The sequence below is a fragment of the Heptranchias perlo genome, chromosome 33, assembly GCF_035084215.1.
Source record: "Heptranchias perlo isolate sHepPer1 chromosome 33, sHepPer1.hap1, whole genome shotgun sequence".
NCBI classification, from domain to species: domain Eukaryota; kingdom Metazoa; phylum Chordata; class Chondrichthyes; order Hexanchiformes; family Hexanchidae; genus Heptranchias; species Heptranchias perlo.
This window is the reverse complement of record NC_090357.1, coordinates 31850771-31868415: the sequence shown is the minus strand read 5'-3', so window position 1 is coordinate 31868415 and position 17645 is coordinate 31850771. Positions and strand designations below refer to the sequence as shown.

At 52.7% G+C, this 17645-nt stretch overlaps 1 protein-coding gene across 1 annotated transcript in view; it reads right to left on the bottom strand.

The window, feature by feature from the left end:
- Positions 1-8419: 8419 nt before the first annotated feature.
- Positions 8420-17645, bottom strand: part of LOC137301353 (suppressor of tumorigenicity 14 protein homolog) — a 92325-nt gene continuing 83099 nt past the window's right edge. Inside the window, exons 16-17 of the mRNA XM_067970796.1 lie at positions 9531-9707; positions 8420-8565 (exon numbers count right to left, since the gene is read on the bottom strand). Coding sequence (XP_067826897.1) covers positions 8420-8565; positions 9531-9707 — 323 coding nt within the window. The remainder of the gene's footprint in view (positions 8566-9530; positions 9708-17645) is intronic.

The following is a 17645-nucleotide window of genomic DNA, read 5'->3' as shown; positions in this document are numbered from 1 at the left end:
GCTCTTGTAACCACAGTATTTATGTGGCTGGTCCAGTTAAGTTTTTGGTCAATGGTGACCCACAGGATGTTGATGGTGGGGGATTCGGCGATGGTAATGCCGTTGAATGTCAAGGGGAGGTGGTTAGACTCTCTCTTGTTGGAGATGGTCATTGCCTGGCACTTGTCTGGCGCGAATGTTACTTTCCACTTATCAGCCCAAGCCTGGATGTTGTCCAAGTCTTGCTGCATGCGGGCTCGGACTGCTTCAGTTGAAAGAGATGGTGCAGGACATCCTGATAATGAAGGTCCGAGAGGATCCTGGTACCAGCCTGGCTACGATCGAGCAAACCTCCGGTCTACAGCAACGTGGTAACAAGGAAAGGATAAAGTTATTGCTTCATGTGGGTCACCCCGAGGTATATAAGGCACTACCAGGAGAACTTAAAAATGGGAAAGGTACCTGGGAGGAAGCTAGAGGGAGGGTATGGAAAGCCACGGGGCATGGAACAGATTCAAACCGGACAGCCTTGAAAGGGTTACTAGAATGTGGGCAGGAAAGTAATGAAAACCCGCAGGCTTTTGCAGACAGTTTATGGAACCATTATAACGGTGCCTTCCCAGCGGAAGACCATAATGGTTTGGACCGTCCCGGCACAAGGCAGTGGGTCCAGTATCTCCGAGGAACATTAAATGATAAATATGGGACCATTAGTGACATATATGATCCCACGGTAGCAGCCCATGATGAGGCATGGGTAGTGGGGTGGATGAACAGCAAATGGGAACACTATAAGGCAAATGCATGTGGTACAACCCCAGAGAGGCCCTGGTGGAATGAGGGAAGATCCCAGTATCATCCTGCCCCATCGGCCCCAACCAGAGACCGGTCGGGACCGGAGTGTTGTTGTTGCGGCCAGGCAGGTCATTTCTCCCGCCAATGTCCTAAGAAGGTGGTGGGAGCAGCTTGCCCAAAGGGAAATAGTAAAGGAAGGAGAGTCAGAGATAGAAGCCTTGAGGAAAAAGTAGGATTTGGAGGAGGCGGGGAGAAAAAGGAAACAGTGGAAACAGGCCTAACCATAGGAAAGGTAAAGGTATTCTCTAAACACCCCCTGGGTAGACGGAAATGGGGTAACAGACAAACTCGCCCACACTTTCCAGCAGAGTGATGAAAGCTGGAGCCCAAACCCCCCCCCTCCCCCCTCCGCCGATTGTGCCCCAATGACCCCCGTTATCCCCACACTTAAATGAGTTACAGGACCAGGAATCCTGGATCAAACAGATTAAAGAGGCCATTACAGGTACAGTCTGGTGGCCTCCTAAAGCCCCTAAAAATGGTGAAGGACTCACAGTAAGCCCGAATGGCTTGGTACGTTACCAAGAAAGTGTGATAATTCCCACCCCCTTATGTATGGAAATTGTCCAGTGGACTCATACATTCAGCGGACATCAGAAGGCCTGATTCAGAGGCTACTCCAGAGCATGTGGTGGGCCACAATGGGCAATGTTGTTGGGGAAGTAGTAAACCAATGTATCACTTGTGCCCAATATGACCCCGGTCCAAAAATTAAAATTCCACTGGGACATGTTAAAGCCACATCAGGGTCATGGAAATGCCTGTATATTGATGACATTGGGCCCTTGCCTCGCACTGTGCAATAAAGGGAATATGCCCTGATGGTGGCAGAGTGTTTCTCGAAATGGGTAGGGGCTTTCCCAGTGGTAAGAAACACCACCTACCAAACAGCAAGGGTCTTGATTGAACATGTATTCACCCAGTGAGGGTTGCCAGACACTATTGAATTGGACAGAGGAACCCATTTCACTGGGGATGTTATGCAAGAAACACTGCGATTATTAAGATTCCACATTCCATATAATCCTCAAGCGGCAGGAATAGTGGAACGAATGAATCGAACATAAAGAATAGATTGGCCAAGTCCCTCTCCGATTCAGGAGAACGATGGGAGAGCTTACTACCCCTCCTTCGAATGGCCATTCGAGGCAACCCTTCTAAACGCACGGGGTACGGCCTGTCCGAAATAATGAACGGTAGAAAGATGCGCCTCCCTGAAGTGTGGCTGGCAGGTCATTTATCAGGACTTCGGCTAGAGGGTGGAAAAATGAACACCCAGATGCAGCAGTTAAAACAGCACTTACAACGAGTGCAACTATCAGCAGCCCGAAATATGGGACATGCCTGAGTAGGTCCACTGGACCAGACTCTGACCACCTCCGAAGGGGATGAGATAGGAACCAAGTGATGGTCCGGCTTAACATGTATGAGGGAAAATGGAAACCAAATTTGAAGGCCCGTGTCCGATTTTCGACAAATTAAGTCCACAGATTTACAAAATACACTGACAAGGACCTAGCCTGGGTTCATTTAAATCAGCTAAAACAGTACAACGAGCCTGAACTTAAGGGTGGTGTGGCCAGTGTGAGACTTATAACAATGGAGAGTGCGGGTGACTGGTGGCCATACCCCGATCCTATCAACATAACAAACATGGAGCTTCGAGCTCGAGTTAGTGCAAAACCAAGGTGGGCTTCCCTCAGACCAAGACGTCTGGAATGTGAAGCCCCTCAATGGAGGCTAAGAAGGAAGATTAGGACAGTGTCGACTAGTCCGCGATTCAGTAAACACGAAATTTGCTGATGGTTTAACATCAAGAATGTTCCAAACGTTTAAAAAGCTGGAGAGTTTCTTACGTTTAAAAGCCTCTTTTTAAAATATGTCTGTGAGAAGTTGTTTCTGGTGTCGGCTCCGCCCTCTCCTTTCCACAACGCGAAAAGCAGTTTAACCCTCTGTGCTCTTGTCTTTCATGACAGAATGTAAGCAAATATAGACGTTCACTTCAAATTAAATTGAAGGAAAACTTTTGTGATTTACATTGGCTCAAAGCACCATTTTATTAATTTGGTCATGGTAAGCCATATATTATACGCTTATCATAGAATCATAGAGTGGGTACAGCACGGAAGGAGGTCTTTCAGCCCATCGAGTCCGCGCTGGCTCTATGCAAGAGCAATCCAGCTAGTCCCACTCCCCCACCCTATCCCTGCAGCCCTGCAATTTGTTTCCCTTCAAGTTCTTATCCAGTTCCCTTTTGAAGGCCATGATTGAATCTGCCTCCACCACCCCCTCGGGCAGTGCATTCCAGATCCTAATCACTCACTGTGTAAAAAAGATTTTCCACATGTCACCTTTGGTTCTTTTGCCAATCACCTTAAATCTATGTCCTCTGGTTCTTGACCCTTCTGCCAATGGGAACAGTTTCTCTCTATCTACTCTGTCCAGACCCTTCATGATTTTAAACACCTCTATCAAATCTCCTCGCAACCTTCTCTGTTCCAAGGGGAACAAAACCAGCTTCTCCAGTCTATCCACGTAACTGAAGTCCCTCATCCCTGGAATCATTCTAGTAAATCTCTTCTGCACCCTCTCTAAGGCCTTCACATCTTTCCTAAAGTGTGGTGCCCAGAGCTGGACACAATACTCCAGTTGTGGTCGAACCAGTGTTTTATAAAGGTTCATCATGACTTCCTTGCTTCTATTTATAAAGCCCAGGATCCCGTATGCTTTTTTAACCGCTTTCTCAACCTGCCCTGCCACCTTCAATGATTTCTGCACATATACCCCCAGATCTCTCTGTTCCTGTACCCCTTTTAGAGTTGTGCCCTTTAGTTTATATTGCCTCTCCTCGTTCTTCCTACCGAAATGTATCACTTCACATTTTTCTGCGTTAAATTTCATCTGCCATGTGTCCGCCCATTCCACCAGCCTGTCTATATCCTCTTGAAGTCTATCACTATCCTCCTCACTGTTTACTACACTTCCAAGTTTTGTGTCATCTGCAAATTTGGAAATTGTGCCCTGTACACCCAAGACCAAGTCATTAATATAATCAAGATAAGCAGTGGTCCCAGTACCGACCCCTGGGGAACACCACTGTACACCTCCCTCCGGTCCGAAAAACAACCCTTCACCACTACTCTCTGCTTCCTGTCACTTAGCCAATTTCGTATCCATGATGCTATTGCGACTTATCATGTTTTTTTTATTCGTTCATGGGATGCGGACATCACTGGCGAGGCCGGCATTTATTGCCCATCCCTAATTGCCCTTGAGAAGGTGGTGGTGAGCCGCCTTCTTGAACCGCTGCAGTCCGTGTGGTGAAGGTTCTCCCACAGTGCTGTTAGGAAGTTCCAGGATTTTGACCCAGCGACGATGAAGGAATGGCGATATATTTCCAAGTTGGGATGGTGTGTGACTTGAAGGGGAACGTGCAGGTGGTGTTGTTCCCATGTGCCTGCTGCTCTTGTCCTCTAGGTGGTAGAGGTCGCGGGTTTGGGAGGTGCCGTCGAAGAAGCCTTGGCGAGTTGCTGCAGTGCATCCTGTGGATGGTGCACACTGCAGCCACTGTGCGCCAGTGGTGAAGGGAGTGAATGTTTAGGGCGGTGGATGGGGTGCCAATCAAGCGGGCTGCTTTGTCCTGGATGGTGTCGAGCTTCTTGAGTGTTGTTGGAGATGCACTCATCCAGGCAAGTGGAGAGTATTCCATCACACTCCTGACTTGTGCCTTGTAGATGGTGGAAAGGCTTTGGGGAGTCAGGAGGTGAGTCACTCGCCGCAGAATACCCAGCTTCTGACCTGCTCTTGTAGCCACAGTATTTATATGGCTGGTTGTAAGTGAATAAATAATGGTATCAGATATTCACCAAGAGCATATATTGGTGAACTGCCATGTTGGAATGCGTCTTGATCCTCAGTGAAGCCGATCATCTTTGGAACGACTGGGACTGTGGTCGTGAGTTATATCACCAAGGATACCAGGCCATGATCCACGCGGGATGTCCCGGCACACATACCCGCAGGGAAAGGGCTTCGATTGACCTGTACATGTATCAGCGAGGGAAAAGAACCAGCTCCTATCAAGTGGTATTGGATGAGTGTGAACACCAGTAAGGGCAGTGACCTGGTGCCTTTTGGCATGCCCTATATGGGAGACACTAAGGACATCTTTGCGTTCCCTAATGAATTTCCCTCAGGTCTGGAGGCGACATGCTGATTGCTATGGGTGCCAACTCAGGTAAGAAACCAGAATGCTGTCATCCTGGTCCTTCTGCTTTAAAGTAATTGAGAATGCAAAATTGTCAGGAGCAACTGCCCATTCAGCCTCCGCCGGGTGCCCGGTTACGGACAAAGGTCCCGGCAATGGCTTATTGGTTTTTAAAACATATCAGACCCTGAACAATGATGTGAGATTTGACACCTTCCCTGTTCAGTTTAATTTTTCAAAAGTTGCTCTGTCACCAGGTTTGTGTAATGAAACTTATGAGAGATTCTACCAATAGATGTTGTCCGGGAAACTGAGTTAGTTTATGGAGAGAAACTCAGGTCGGGACATAGACAAAGTCCCAAGGAATAGCCCCACACCCCCAGTAGACAGAATAGAAAACGGGAAGTGGCTGAATGGTGGGTATAGGGGCCATAACAGGAACAGTCGCTTGGCACTGGATAGACGTAGACAACATGTAGGAACAGAATGAAGCCGTGGGAAAGCAATTAAAAGGCATTGTGAAAGGAGAGAATAGGATAGTGATAGGGTCATTGTATGAACAGCAACAAGTTTAAGTGTTTCTGAAGGAAATGGTCAACAACTTTTGACAGACTCAGGAAAAGGTTAATACAATGATCAGTGATATGGAGGCATCCAAGATTCAGATCTCCAAAGGAATTCCGTGCATCATGTTTGTGTTGTCTCAGGTGCAGAAGGGATTGGAAGACATTGAGAAATCACATCCCTTCTTTTATAACAGATGAACAGCTAAATAAATGGACTGGTGAGAATGGAGGAAGCCATTGTAATATCAGGCGCCTGGGATCTGTACACCCAGCGAAACACTCCTGTGAAGGCACGTTTTCACGATGACTATGGCCATTCCACACCTTTCACCCAATCAGAAGCCTTCAGGGGTCTTCAAGGTGGCGTCCATAGGCGTCCTCAAAGGTGACATACATAAAGAATTTGTCAGCGATCCAAAGGTATTGACAGATGATGGTGAAACCGGGGTGGCGTCAGATTGATCTTAATCTACTCAGATCAAGGGCGCCTGGACGTGTTGGTGCGATGTGTCCCGGCTTGTGGTTTCACCCGAGATGAGTTCTCCCCCAACTGTACCGTTAGTATTAGAAGATGGAAATTGGGACAGGCAAAGCACGGAGACATGGGAAGAGGCGTGACGAGATCAGACTTGATTTACAGCCATGGGAAACAGCAGTGCCCTGTACGAACACCATCGTTTTGCTTTTCCCAAGTTACCTACAAGGGTTGAGAGTTCAGTCCTGATCCCAGTGAATATTTATAATGCTGCGGAAATTCAGGTGGAAATCAGTTTAAGAAGTTCAGAAGGAGATTATACAATTTGGACATCCGATTCCCCCACTGTCACTGAATCTTCAAACTGTGCTCGAATGGACGGTCACCTCAGTGTGCCACCTAATCGACCTACAACAACAAAGTGCGCCATAGAGAGCGATAGAGGGCAGCGAGGGGAAGCTAAATAGTGGGAAATAGGATACAACAGTCTTGGGTCAGAATTCTCACAGGTTTTAATCCTTGCCCAATTTGTTCTGATTATAATTGTTATAATGTTTTGTGTAGTATTTTCAATGTATAAAAAGCTGCAGGCATGAATTTCTCTGTCCAGCTGTGGACAAGAATGGTGGTAAAACTATTCGTTATTTTTCAATGCTGCGTATTGTGGCTAATAATTATTTAGTACGTATTGACTGGGCGCGCCATTATTGACAAACAGGGCCCGCTGAAGCAACATGTCTCTGTGTGTTTCTGTGAACGTAATGTTGATAAAATGTAAAGCCAAGGTGATCTTAGGTAAGACCATGACAATATTATGGGGGCGCGGGGGGGTTTAACATGACCTCAGGGTCAAAAGGAGGGAGATGAAAGAAGTACGATTTCTAGACCAAATCATAATCATGTATCCCATCCTGCAAAGCTTCAGGTGCTTGGCTAAAAAGTGATGCTGTGGGAAGGGCAGACCCTGTGTCTGTAACAGTTTGTATCACCCACTGAGGGGGGGCGGGGGGAGGACAAACATTCCACAGGAAATGATAACACTGATATTGCTGAGGTAATTAAATCTGACAAGATTAAATCTGACATCAGGCAAAGTGATTGGGAAGATTGCAGAGACAATAGAAACGTGAAACAGACACATTGAAGAGCAATTGTCAGAAACATAACAGAAGTCCCAAGGCATAATCGAAGACTCAGAACCTGGACACAGACTAATCCTGTTCTGTTAATTGCAGGAGCTTTCTTCAGATAATTCGCTAACCTTCGTGATTGGTGTACACAGGATGAGACATCTTAAATGTCCAAACAATAAGATTGTGAAGCAAAAACAGGACACGCAGGGGCCCGGCTACACAGGAAGATAAGGGCATGTACCTTCCCATAAACTAGAGAGAATTGACAACAATTAACCCCAGGGAAAAGGTGTCTGACAAACAGTTAACACCATAGAATGGATATCGAAAGATGTCTGGAACAATAGGCACCCTGGGGGGGGAGGGGGAGGTGTCCGGGACAGATGACATCATGGGGCTAATGTGATTAAACTACTGTCGTTAAATATGCTTCAGAAAGATATAAGAACTGGGGCATTGTCCGGGGAGCTTGCCTGAAACCCCAGGGATGTTGGAGTGGGCACAACCCATCTCTAGGGGGCATCAATAGCATCTGCCACGTTCCCCAGCAGGGAGGAGGAGTGGCACACAGCTCCAGCATCCATTATTGTACCCCAGCGATGTCGGGAGTCTCGGTTGGATTCACACCTACTCTCAGCTGGCAGAAGCTCTGCTTTGGCCTTTTCTAGGCATAAAGAGGTAGCCTGGGAACTCCCCTTAGTGCCTTTTGGTGCAGGATGGGTGGGCAGAAGAGGCACCAACAAACTCCCTCCCCACTGGAAAATGGCTGGAGCTAAAAAAGAGTGGAATCCAGGGGCAGTCTGTGGTTTATTGTCTGGCTCAGTTTCTGCCCAAACTGCCCGAGGCCCAGAGACCATCATCTAAATCCACTCAGTGAGTATTTAAAGATGCACGAGATTATCAAGCACACTCAGCATGGATTTGTCAAAGACAAGCTGAAGGAACTAATTTTGATACAGCACAGGAGGCAGCCCATTCGGCCCATCATGCCTGTGCTGGCTCCTTGAAAGAGCTTTCCAATTAGTCCCACTCCCTCGCTCTATTCCCGTCGCCCTGTAAATTTCAAGTATTTATCCAATTCCTTTTTGAAAGTTACTATTGAATCTGCTTCTACTGCCCTTTCAGGCAGCGCATTCCAGATCATCACAACACTAAGTGTTTTGAAGAAGTGATGTTATTTTGATAAAGGGATGGAAGATCTAATTCAGCAGTCAGGCAATCCAAGCGGAGAGCACTCAACGGAGAGCCCCAGGTCCCAGACCCCGGGCACCAGACCCCTGCCATTTAGATTAATGATCTGCTGATCAGTGCAGGCCTGCGAGTTCCTGGCTGTTGTAACGCTGCAAACTCCTAGATGTGGAATCTGGCCTCGAATGTACATGGAGTTTCAAAGGGAGTTTGCAATGAGAAGCTCGTTAAAATTTCAGGCTTGGAGATGTTCAGAAACATATGGGCCAAAATACATCGAGCTCATGTGACGCAGGGTTGACCCAGTCCCAAGTCCTGAGATGGGCGCATTTACATTGAAAGGGTGAGAGAGAGAAGATACCAGGGGACAATAAGCAGGAGTCGATAATGACACTACCTGGGCCTGTGGGAGCAGGAAGATCAGAGCAGGATTGGTGTGGGGTGGAATTACAGCTGAAGATAGAACAAATCTTCAAATAAAACCATCCAGGGTTCTGTTGCAGCTTCCTGAACGACAGTGGATGACTCTGAGATTGCCCTGAGACCGACTGTCAGTGATGTGAATGGAAGGGACAGGTGCTGGAAACACCTGCGTCCCTCCCCATTAGAGGTTCGGATTGCAGGCAGAAGGGAACAGAGAGCGAGCAGAACCAGGTCCCACTCCAAAATCCAGCCCCTGGCCCAGAACACACGGCCGACGCATTTCAGGACTGCCCTGAAATTACAGATGCCAGTGATAAAAAGAGTATTTTGGGTTTTATAAACAGGGGCGATAATCAATTTACACAAAACACTGGAGGACCGTCTGCAGCTCTGGGCCTCACTATAGAAAAGACACTGAAGCCACAGAGAGGGTTCAGTGTAGATTCTCCAGGAGGAGGCCAGCGAGGACGGACAGTGAGGAATGGGCAAAGGGTTGGAATTTGCTGGACCTCCATCTACCTTTGTGCCTGTACAGACCCTACCCCCAGGCCCTGCCACACCCCCCAGGTCCCACATGTATAAAGGGGGGGGTCTAGAGACGCTCTGGGGGGTGGGGGGGGAAACGGGAAAGGTCCCAATGTTCTGGGAGTAGTATAATAGACCCCCCCCCGATCTTTGCTCCTTTGATCAATGTGACCACTTACGTCTGGGGGTCTTCTTTTCAACAGATGATACAGACTCCCCCACCCTCATGTGCCCTGAGGGCAGTTTTATGGTTTTGTGAAGAGTTGTAGAAGGAATCTCCTCATTATTGATACGAGGGGTTTCTGCCCCGATTGCCGATTCACCCTCTCCCCCGCTCTCCTCACCCTCAGGTTGAGCTGAAGAACAAAAAAGGGGCAGTCACATTACTGGGGGTGTACTATAGACCCCCAAACAGTCAGAGGGAGATAGAAGAGCAAATATGTAGGCAAATTTCTGAGAAGTGCAAAAACAATAGGGCAGTAATAGTAGGGGATTTCAACTACCCGAATATTAACTGGGATACAAACAGTGTGAAGGGTATAGAGGGTGCAGAATTCTTAAAATGCATTCAAAAGAACTTTTTAAGCCAGTATATAGCAAGCCCAACAAGAGGGGAGGCAGTTCTGGATTTAGTTTTAGGGAATGAAGCTGGGCAGGTGGAAGGAGTATCAGTGGGAGAGCAGGTAGTGATCATAATTCAGTTAGATTTAGCATAGTTATGGAAAAGGACAAAGATAGAACAGGAGTAAAAGTTCTAAATTGTGGAAAGGCCAATTTTACTAAGCTGAGAAGTGATTTAGCAAAAGTGGACTAGAAACAGCTACTTGAAGGTAAATCAGTGTCAGAGCAGTGGGAGGCATTCAAGGGGAAGATTCAAGGGGTTCAGAGTAAACATGTTCCCACAAAGAAAAAGGGTGGGACTGCCAAATCTAAAGCCCCCTGGATGACAAGGAACATGCAGGGTAAGATAAGGCAAAAAAAGGGAAGCTCATGTCAGACACCGAGAGCTCAATACTGCAGAAAGCCTCGAGGAGTATAGAAAGTGCAGGGGTGAAATTAAAAAGGAAATTAGGAAAGCAAAGAGAGGGCATGAAAAAATACCGGCAAGTAAAATTAAGGAAAACCCAAAAATGTTTTATAAATACATAAAGAGCAAGAGAATAACTAAGGAAAGAGTAGGGCCTATTAGAGACCAGAACGGTAACTTGTGTGGAGGCGGAAGATGTGGGTATGGCTCTTAATGAATACTTTGTGTCTGTCTTCACAAAGGAGAGGGATGATGCAGGGATTGAAGTTAAGGAGAAGGAGTGTGAAATATTGGATGGGATAAACATAGTGAGAGAGGAAGTATTAAGGGGATTAGCATCTTTGAAAGTGGATAAATCACCAGGCCCGGATGAAATGTATCCCAGGCTGTTAAGAGAAGCCAGGGAGGAAATAGCGGAGGCTCTGACCATCATTTCCAATCCTCACTGGATACAGGCGTGGTGCTGGAGGATTGGAGGACTGCTAACGTTGTACCATTGTTTAAAAAGGGAGAAAGAGATAGGCCGAGTAATGATAGGCCAGTCGGCCTAACCTCAGTGGTGGGGAAATTATTGGAATAGATTCTGAGGGACAGCATAAATCGTCATTTAGAAAGGCACTGACTAATCAAGGACAGTCAGCATGGATTTGTTAAGGGAAGTGTCTGACTAACTTGATTGAATTTTTTTGAGATGGTAACAAGGAGGGTCAACATAAGAACATAAGAACATAAGAAATTGGAGCAGGAGTAGGCCAATCGGCCCCTCGAGCCTGCTCCGCCATTCAATAAGATCATGGCTGATCTGATCCCAACCACAAATCTAAAGAACACAAGAAGTCGGAGCAGGACCCGGCCACATAGCCCCTGGGCCCTCTCCGCCACCCACAGGGCATTGACCGATCCGAACTCAGCTTCATGTCCACTTTCCTGCCCGCTCCCCATAACCCCTAATTCCCTTTACTTCTAGGAAACTGTCTATTTCTGTTTTAAATTTATCTAATGATGTAGCTTCCACAGCTTCCTGGGGCAGCAAATTCCACAGACCTACCACCCTCTGAGTGAAGAAGTTTCTCCTCATCTCAGTTTTGAAAGAGCAGCCCCTTATTCTAAGATTATGCCCCCTAGTTCTAGTTTCACCCATCTTTGGGAACATCCTTACTGCATCCACCCGATCAAGACCCTTCACAATCTTATATGTTTCAATAAGATCGCCTCTCATTCTTCTGAACTCCAATGAGTAGAGTCCCAATCTACTCAACCTCTCCTCATATGTCCGCCCCCTCATCCCCGGGATTAACCGAGTGAACCTTCTTTGTACTGCCTCGAGAGCAAGTATGTCTTTTCTTAAGTATGGAGACCAAAACTGTATGCAGTATTCCAGGTGCGGTCTCACCAATACCTTATATAACTGCAGCAATACCTCCTTGTTTTTATATTCTATCCCCCTAGCAATAAAAGCCAACATTCCGTTGGCTTTCTTGATCACCTGCTGCACCTGCATACCAACTTTTTGATTTTCTTGCACTAGGACCCCCAGATCCCTTTGTGCTGCAGTACTTTCCAGTCTCTCGCCATTAAGAAAATAACTTGCTCTCTGATTTTTCCTGCCAAAGTGCATAACCTCACATTTTCCAATATTATATTGCATCTGCCAAATCTCCGCCCACTCACCCAGCCTGTCTATATCCCCTTGCAGGTTTTTTATGTCCTCCTCACTCTCTACTTTCCCTCCCATCTTTGTATCATCTGCAAATTTTGATATGTTGCACTCGGTCCCCTCCTCCAAATCGTTAATATAGATTGTAAAGAGTTGGGGACCCAGCACCGACCCCTGTGGAACACCACTGGTTACTGGTTGCCAGTCCGAAAATGAACCATTTATCCCAACTCTCTGCTTCCTGTTTGATAACCAATCCTCCACCCATGCCAGAATATTACCCCCAATCCCGTGATTTTTTATCTTAAGTAATAATCTTTTATGTGGCACCTTGTCGAATGCCTTCTGGAAGTCTAAATACACTACGTCCACTGGTTCCCCTTTATCCACCCTATACGTTATATCCTCGAAGAACTCAAGCAAATTTGTCAGACATGACTTCCCCTTCATAAAGCCATGCTGACCGATGAGGGTAACGTGTTTGATGTAGTCTACATTGATTTTAGCAATGCTTTTGGCAGACTGCTCAAAAGAGTAAAAGCCCATGGGATCCAAGGGAAAGTGGCAAGTTGGATCCAAAATTAACTCAGTGGCAGGAAGCAAAGGGTAATGGTCGACAGGTATTTTTGTGACTAGAAGGCTGTTTCCAGTGGGGTTCCGCAGGGCTCAGTATGAGGTTCCTTGCTTTTTGTGGTATATATTAATGATTTGGACTTAAATGTAGGGGGCATGATCAAGAACTTTGCAGATGATACAAAAATTGGCCGTGTGGTTGATAGTGAGGAGGAAAGCTGTAGACTGCAGGAAGATATCAATGGACTGGTCAGGTGGACAGAAAAGTGGCAAATGGAATTCAATCCGGAGAAATGTGAGGTGATGTTTTTGGGGAGGGCAAACAAGGCAAAGGAATACACAATAAATGGGAGGATACTGAGAGGTGTAGAGGAACAAAGGAACCTTGGAGTGCATGTCCACAGATCCCTGAAGGTAGCAGGACAGGTAGATAAGGTGGTTAAAAAGGCATACGGGATACTTTCCTTTATTAGCCGAGGCATAGAATATAAGGGCAGGGAGGTTATGCTAGAACTGTACAAAACTTTGGTTCGGCCGCAGTTTGAGTACTGTGTACAGTTCTGGTCACCACATTACAGGAAAGATGTGATTGCACTAGAGAGGGTACAGAGGAGATTTACGAGGATGTTGCCAGGACTGGAGAATTTTAGCTATGGGGAAAGGTTGGATAGGCTGGGGTTGTTTTCTTTGGAACAAAGGAGGCTGAGGGGAGATTTAATTGAGGTGCATAAAATTATGACTGGACTATATAGAGTGGATAGGGAGGACCTATTTCCCTTAGCAGAGAGGTCAATAACCAGGGGGCATAGATTTAAAGTGATTGGTAGAAGGATTAGAAGGGAGCTGAGGAGAAATGTTTTCACCCAGAGGGTGGTGGGGGTCTGGAACTCACTGCCTGAAAGGGTGGGAGAGGCAGAAACCCTCATCACATTTAAGAAGGTACCTGGATGAGCATTTGAAGTGCTGTAACCCACAGGGCTACGGACCAAGTGCTGGAAAGTGGGATCGGGCTGGATAGCTCTTTTTCGGCCAGCACGGACATGATGGGCTGAATGGCCTCCTTCTGTGCCATAACTTTCTATGATTCGCTCCCCCTCTCCCCTCGCTCCCCCTGCCCCAGTCCGGATGGGAGAGGTGGATGATGAAGTGGAGAGTGTGCAGGAGCAGCTCACACAGGAAACCCCTCTGTGCAGAGCGAAATAGCACGGCGGGAAATTGCCCTGAGACGGATCAGGTTGTGGGTGCAGGATCCCGGGGGAGGTTACAGGGCTTCACATCGATGAGAGATTCCACCCGAACAGGGGTGAGATCGGACGAGAGCACTCCGCCTGCTCGAGCCTCCTCGGTACACCCAACGAGTCAGGGCCACTGGCCAGACACAGCACCCAGACATCCAGCCCACTCCTCTGGTCACCTTGGCAACCAGGGCCCTCCTCTCCACCAGGCACGTCACCGAAGCCGAGGTGCTGGAGTGACCTCATAACAGGGGCGGGGGGCCAGAGTGACCACGCCGGGGAGAGGGGGGAGGGAGGGGGGGAGGGAGGGGGGTAGGGAGGGGGGGGGGGAGAGAGGGGGGAGCCTTTCTCTTCACCATCTTCCCCTGAGGATAATCGCCGCCCCACCGCCAATCAGAGACAATGCTGCCGAGTGCCTCTGCTGATGGGGGTTTCCGAGGGGGTGGGGTCGGGGAGGGGTGCCATCCTCAGCCGCCTTTGATGTGTTAGTGGCCGAGAGCATTCCAGGCCTTCAGAGGACCAGAAAATCCTGTAGGCAGGCCCCTCATAACAGACAAAGAAAGCCCCCCAATCCCGCACTGTGCCCTCCCCCCACACTGTGCCAGCTGCATCAAGAGCTGGAGCCAGGAGAAGAAGCCACAGTGATGGCCGGACTCCCTCAAGCCCAGCACCTCGAGCCAGAGAGCAGACTCCTGCTCCCCAACTCCCAGAGCATCTCATTACCCACAGGTGGGGGGTTGTGTCTCTCACAATCGAGCCCCTGTCCAGAGCCACAAACACCCTCCGCAGGGAGAAAATGGCGCCCCGACACGCACCGCCCCGACACGCACCGCCCCGACACGGCCCGACACGCACCGCCCCGACACGCACCGCCCCGACACGCACCGCCCCGACACGCACCGCCCCGACACGCCCTGACACGCACCGCCCCGACACGCACTGCCGACACGCCCTGACATGCACCGCCCTGACACGCCCTGACACGCACCGCCCGGACACGCACCGCCCCGACACGCCCCGACACGCACCGCCCCGACACGCACCGCCCCGACACGCACCGCCCCGACACGCACCGCTCCGACACGCACCGCTCCGACACGCACCGCCCCGACACGCCCTGACATGCACCGCCCCGACACGCACCGCCCCGACACGCACCGCCCCGACAAGCCCTGACATGCACCGCCCCGACACGCCCTGACATGCACCGCCCCGACACGCACCGCCCCGACACGCACCGCCCCGACAAGCCCTGACATGCACCGCCCCGACACGCACCGCCCCGACACGCACCGCCCCGACACGCACCGCCCCGACACGCACCGCCCTGACACGCCCTAACACGCACCGCCCCGACACGCACCGCCCCGACACACACCGCCCCGACACACACCGCCCCGACACACACCGCCCCGACACGCACCGCCCCGACACGCACCGCCCCGACACGCACCGCCCCGACACGCACCGCCCCGACACGCACCGCCCCGACACGCACCGCCCGGACACGCACCGCCCGGACACGCCCCGACACGCACCGCCCCGACACGCAACGCCCTGACACGCCCTGACACGCACCGCCCTGACACGCCCTGACACGCGCCGCCCAGACACGCACCGCCCCGACACGCACCGCCCCGACACGCACCGCCCCGACACGCCCTGACACGCACCGCCCCGACACGCACCGCCCTGACACGCACCGCCCTGACACGCCCTAACAAGCACCGCCCCGACACGCACCGCCCCGACACGCCCCGACACGCAACGCCCCGACACGCACCGCCCCGACACGCACCGCCCCGACACGCACCGCCCCGACACGCACCGCCCCGACACGCACCGCCCCGACACGCACCGCCCCGACACGCCCTAACACGCACCGCCACGACACGCACCGCCCTGACACGCCCTGACACGCACCGCCCCGACACGCACCGCCCCGACACGCACCGCCCTGACACGCCCTAACACGCACCGCCCCGACACGCACCGCCCCGACACGCACCGCCCCGACACGCACCGCCCCGACACGCCCCGACACGCACCGCCCCGACACGCCCCGACACGCACCGCCCCGACACGCCCCACCCCGACACGCACCACCCCGACACGCACCACCCCGACACGCACCACCCCGACACGCACCACCCCGACACGCACCACCCCGACACGCACCACCCCGACACGCACCACCCCGACACGCACCACCCCGTCACGCACCACCCCGACACGCAACGCCCTGACACGCACCGCCCCGACACGCACCGCCCCGACACGCACCGCCCCAACACGCCGACACGCATCGCCCCGACACGCACCGCCCCGACACGCCCTGACACGCACCGCCCCGACACGCACCGCCCCCGACACGCACCGCCACGACACGCACCGCCCCGACACGCACCGCCCCGACACGCACCGCCCCGACAGCCACCGCCCCGACACGCACCGCCCCGACACGCACCGCCCCGACACGCACCGCCCCGACACGCACCGCCCCGACACGCACCGCCCCGACACGCACCCCGCCCCGACACGCACCGCCCCGACACGCACCGCCCCGACACGCACCGCCCCGACACGCACCGCCCCGACACGCACCGCCCCGACACGCACCGCCCCGACACGCACCGCCCCGACACGCCCCGACACACACCGCCCCGCACGCCCGACACGCCCCGACACGCCCCGACACGCACCGCCCCGGCACGCACCGCCCCGACACGCACCGCCCCGACACGCACCGCCCCGACACGCACCGCCCCGACACGCCCTAACACGCACCGCCACGACACGCACCACCCTGACACGCCCTAACACGCACCGCCCCGACACGCACCGCCCCGACACGCCCCGACACGCACCGCCCGACACGCCCCGACACGCACCGCCACGACACGCACCGCCCCGACACGCCGACACGCATCGCCCCGACACGCACCGCCCCGACACGCCCTGACACGCACCGCCCCGACACGCACCACCCCGACACGCACCACCCCGACACGCACCACCCCGACACGCACCACCCCGTCACGCACCACCCCGACACGCAACGACACGCATCGCCCCGACACGAAACGCCCTGACACGCACCGCCCCGACACGCACCGCCCCAACACGCCGACACGCATCGCCCGACACGCACCGCCCCGACACGCCCTGACACGCACCGCCCCGACACGCACCGCCCCGACACGCACCGCCCTAACACGCACCGCCACGACACGCACCGCCCGACACGCACCGCCCCGACACGCACCGCCCCGACACGCACCGCCCCGACACGCACCGCCCCGACACGCACCGCCCCGACACGCACCGCCCCGACACGCACCGCCCCGACACGCACCGCCCCGACACGCACCGCCCCGACACGCACCGCCCCGACACGCACCGCCCCGACACGCACCGCCCCGACACGCACCGCCCCGACACGCACCGCCCCGACACGCCCCGACACACACCGCCCCGACACGCCCGACACGCCCCGAAACGCCCGACACGCCCCGACACGCACCGCCCGGCACGCACCGCCCCGACACGCACCGCCCCGACACGCACCGCCCCGACACGCACCGCCCCGACACGCACCGCCCCGACAACGCCACCGCCCCGACACGCACCGCCCCGACACGCACCGCCCCGACACGCACCGCCCCGACACGCACCGCCCGACACGCACCGCCCCGACACGCACCGCCCGACACGCACCGCCCCGACACGCCCTAACACGCACCGCCACGACACGCACCACCCTGACACGCCCTAACACGCACCGCCCCGACACGCACCGCCA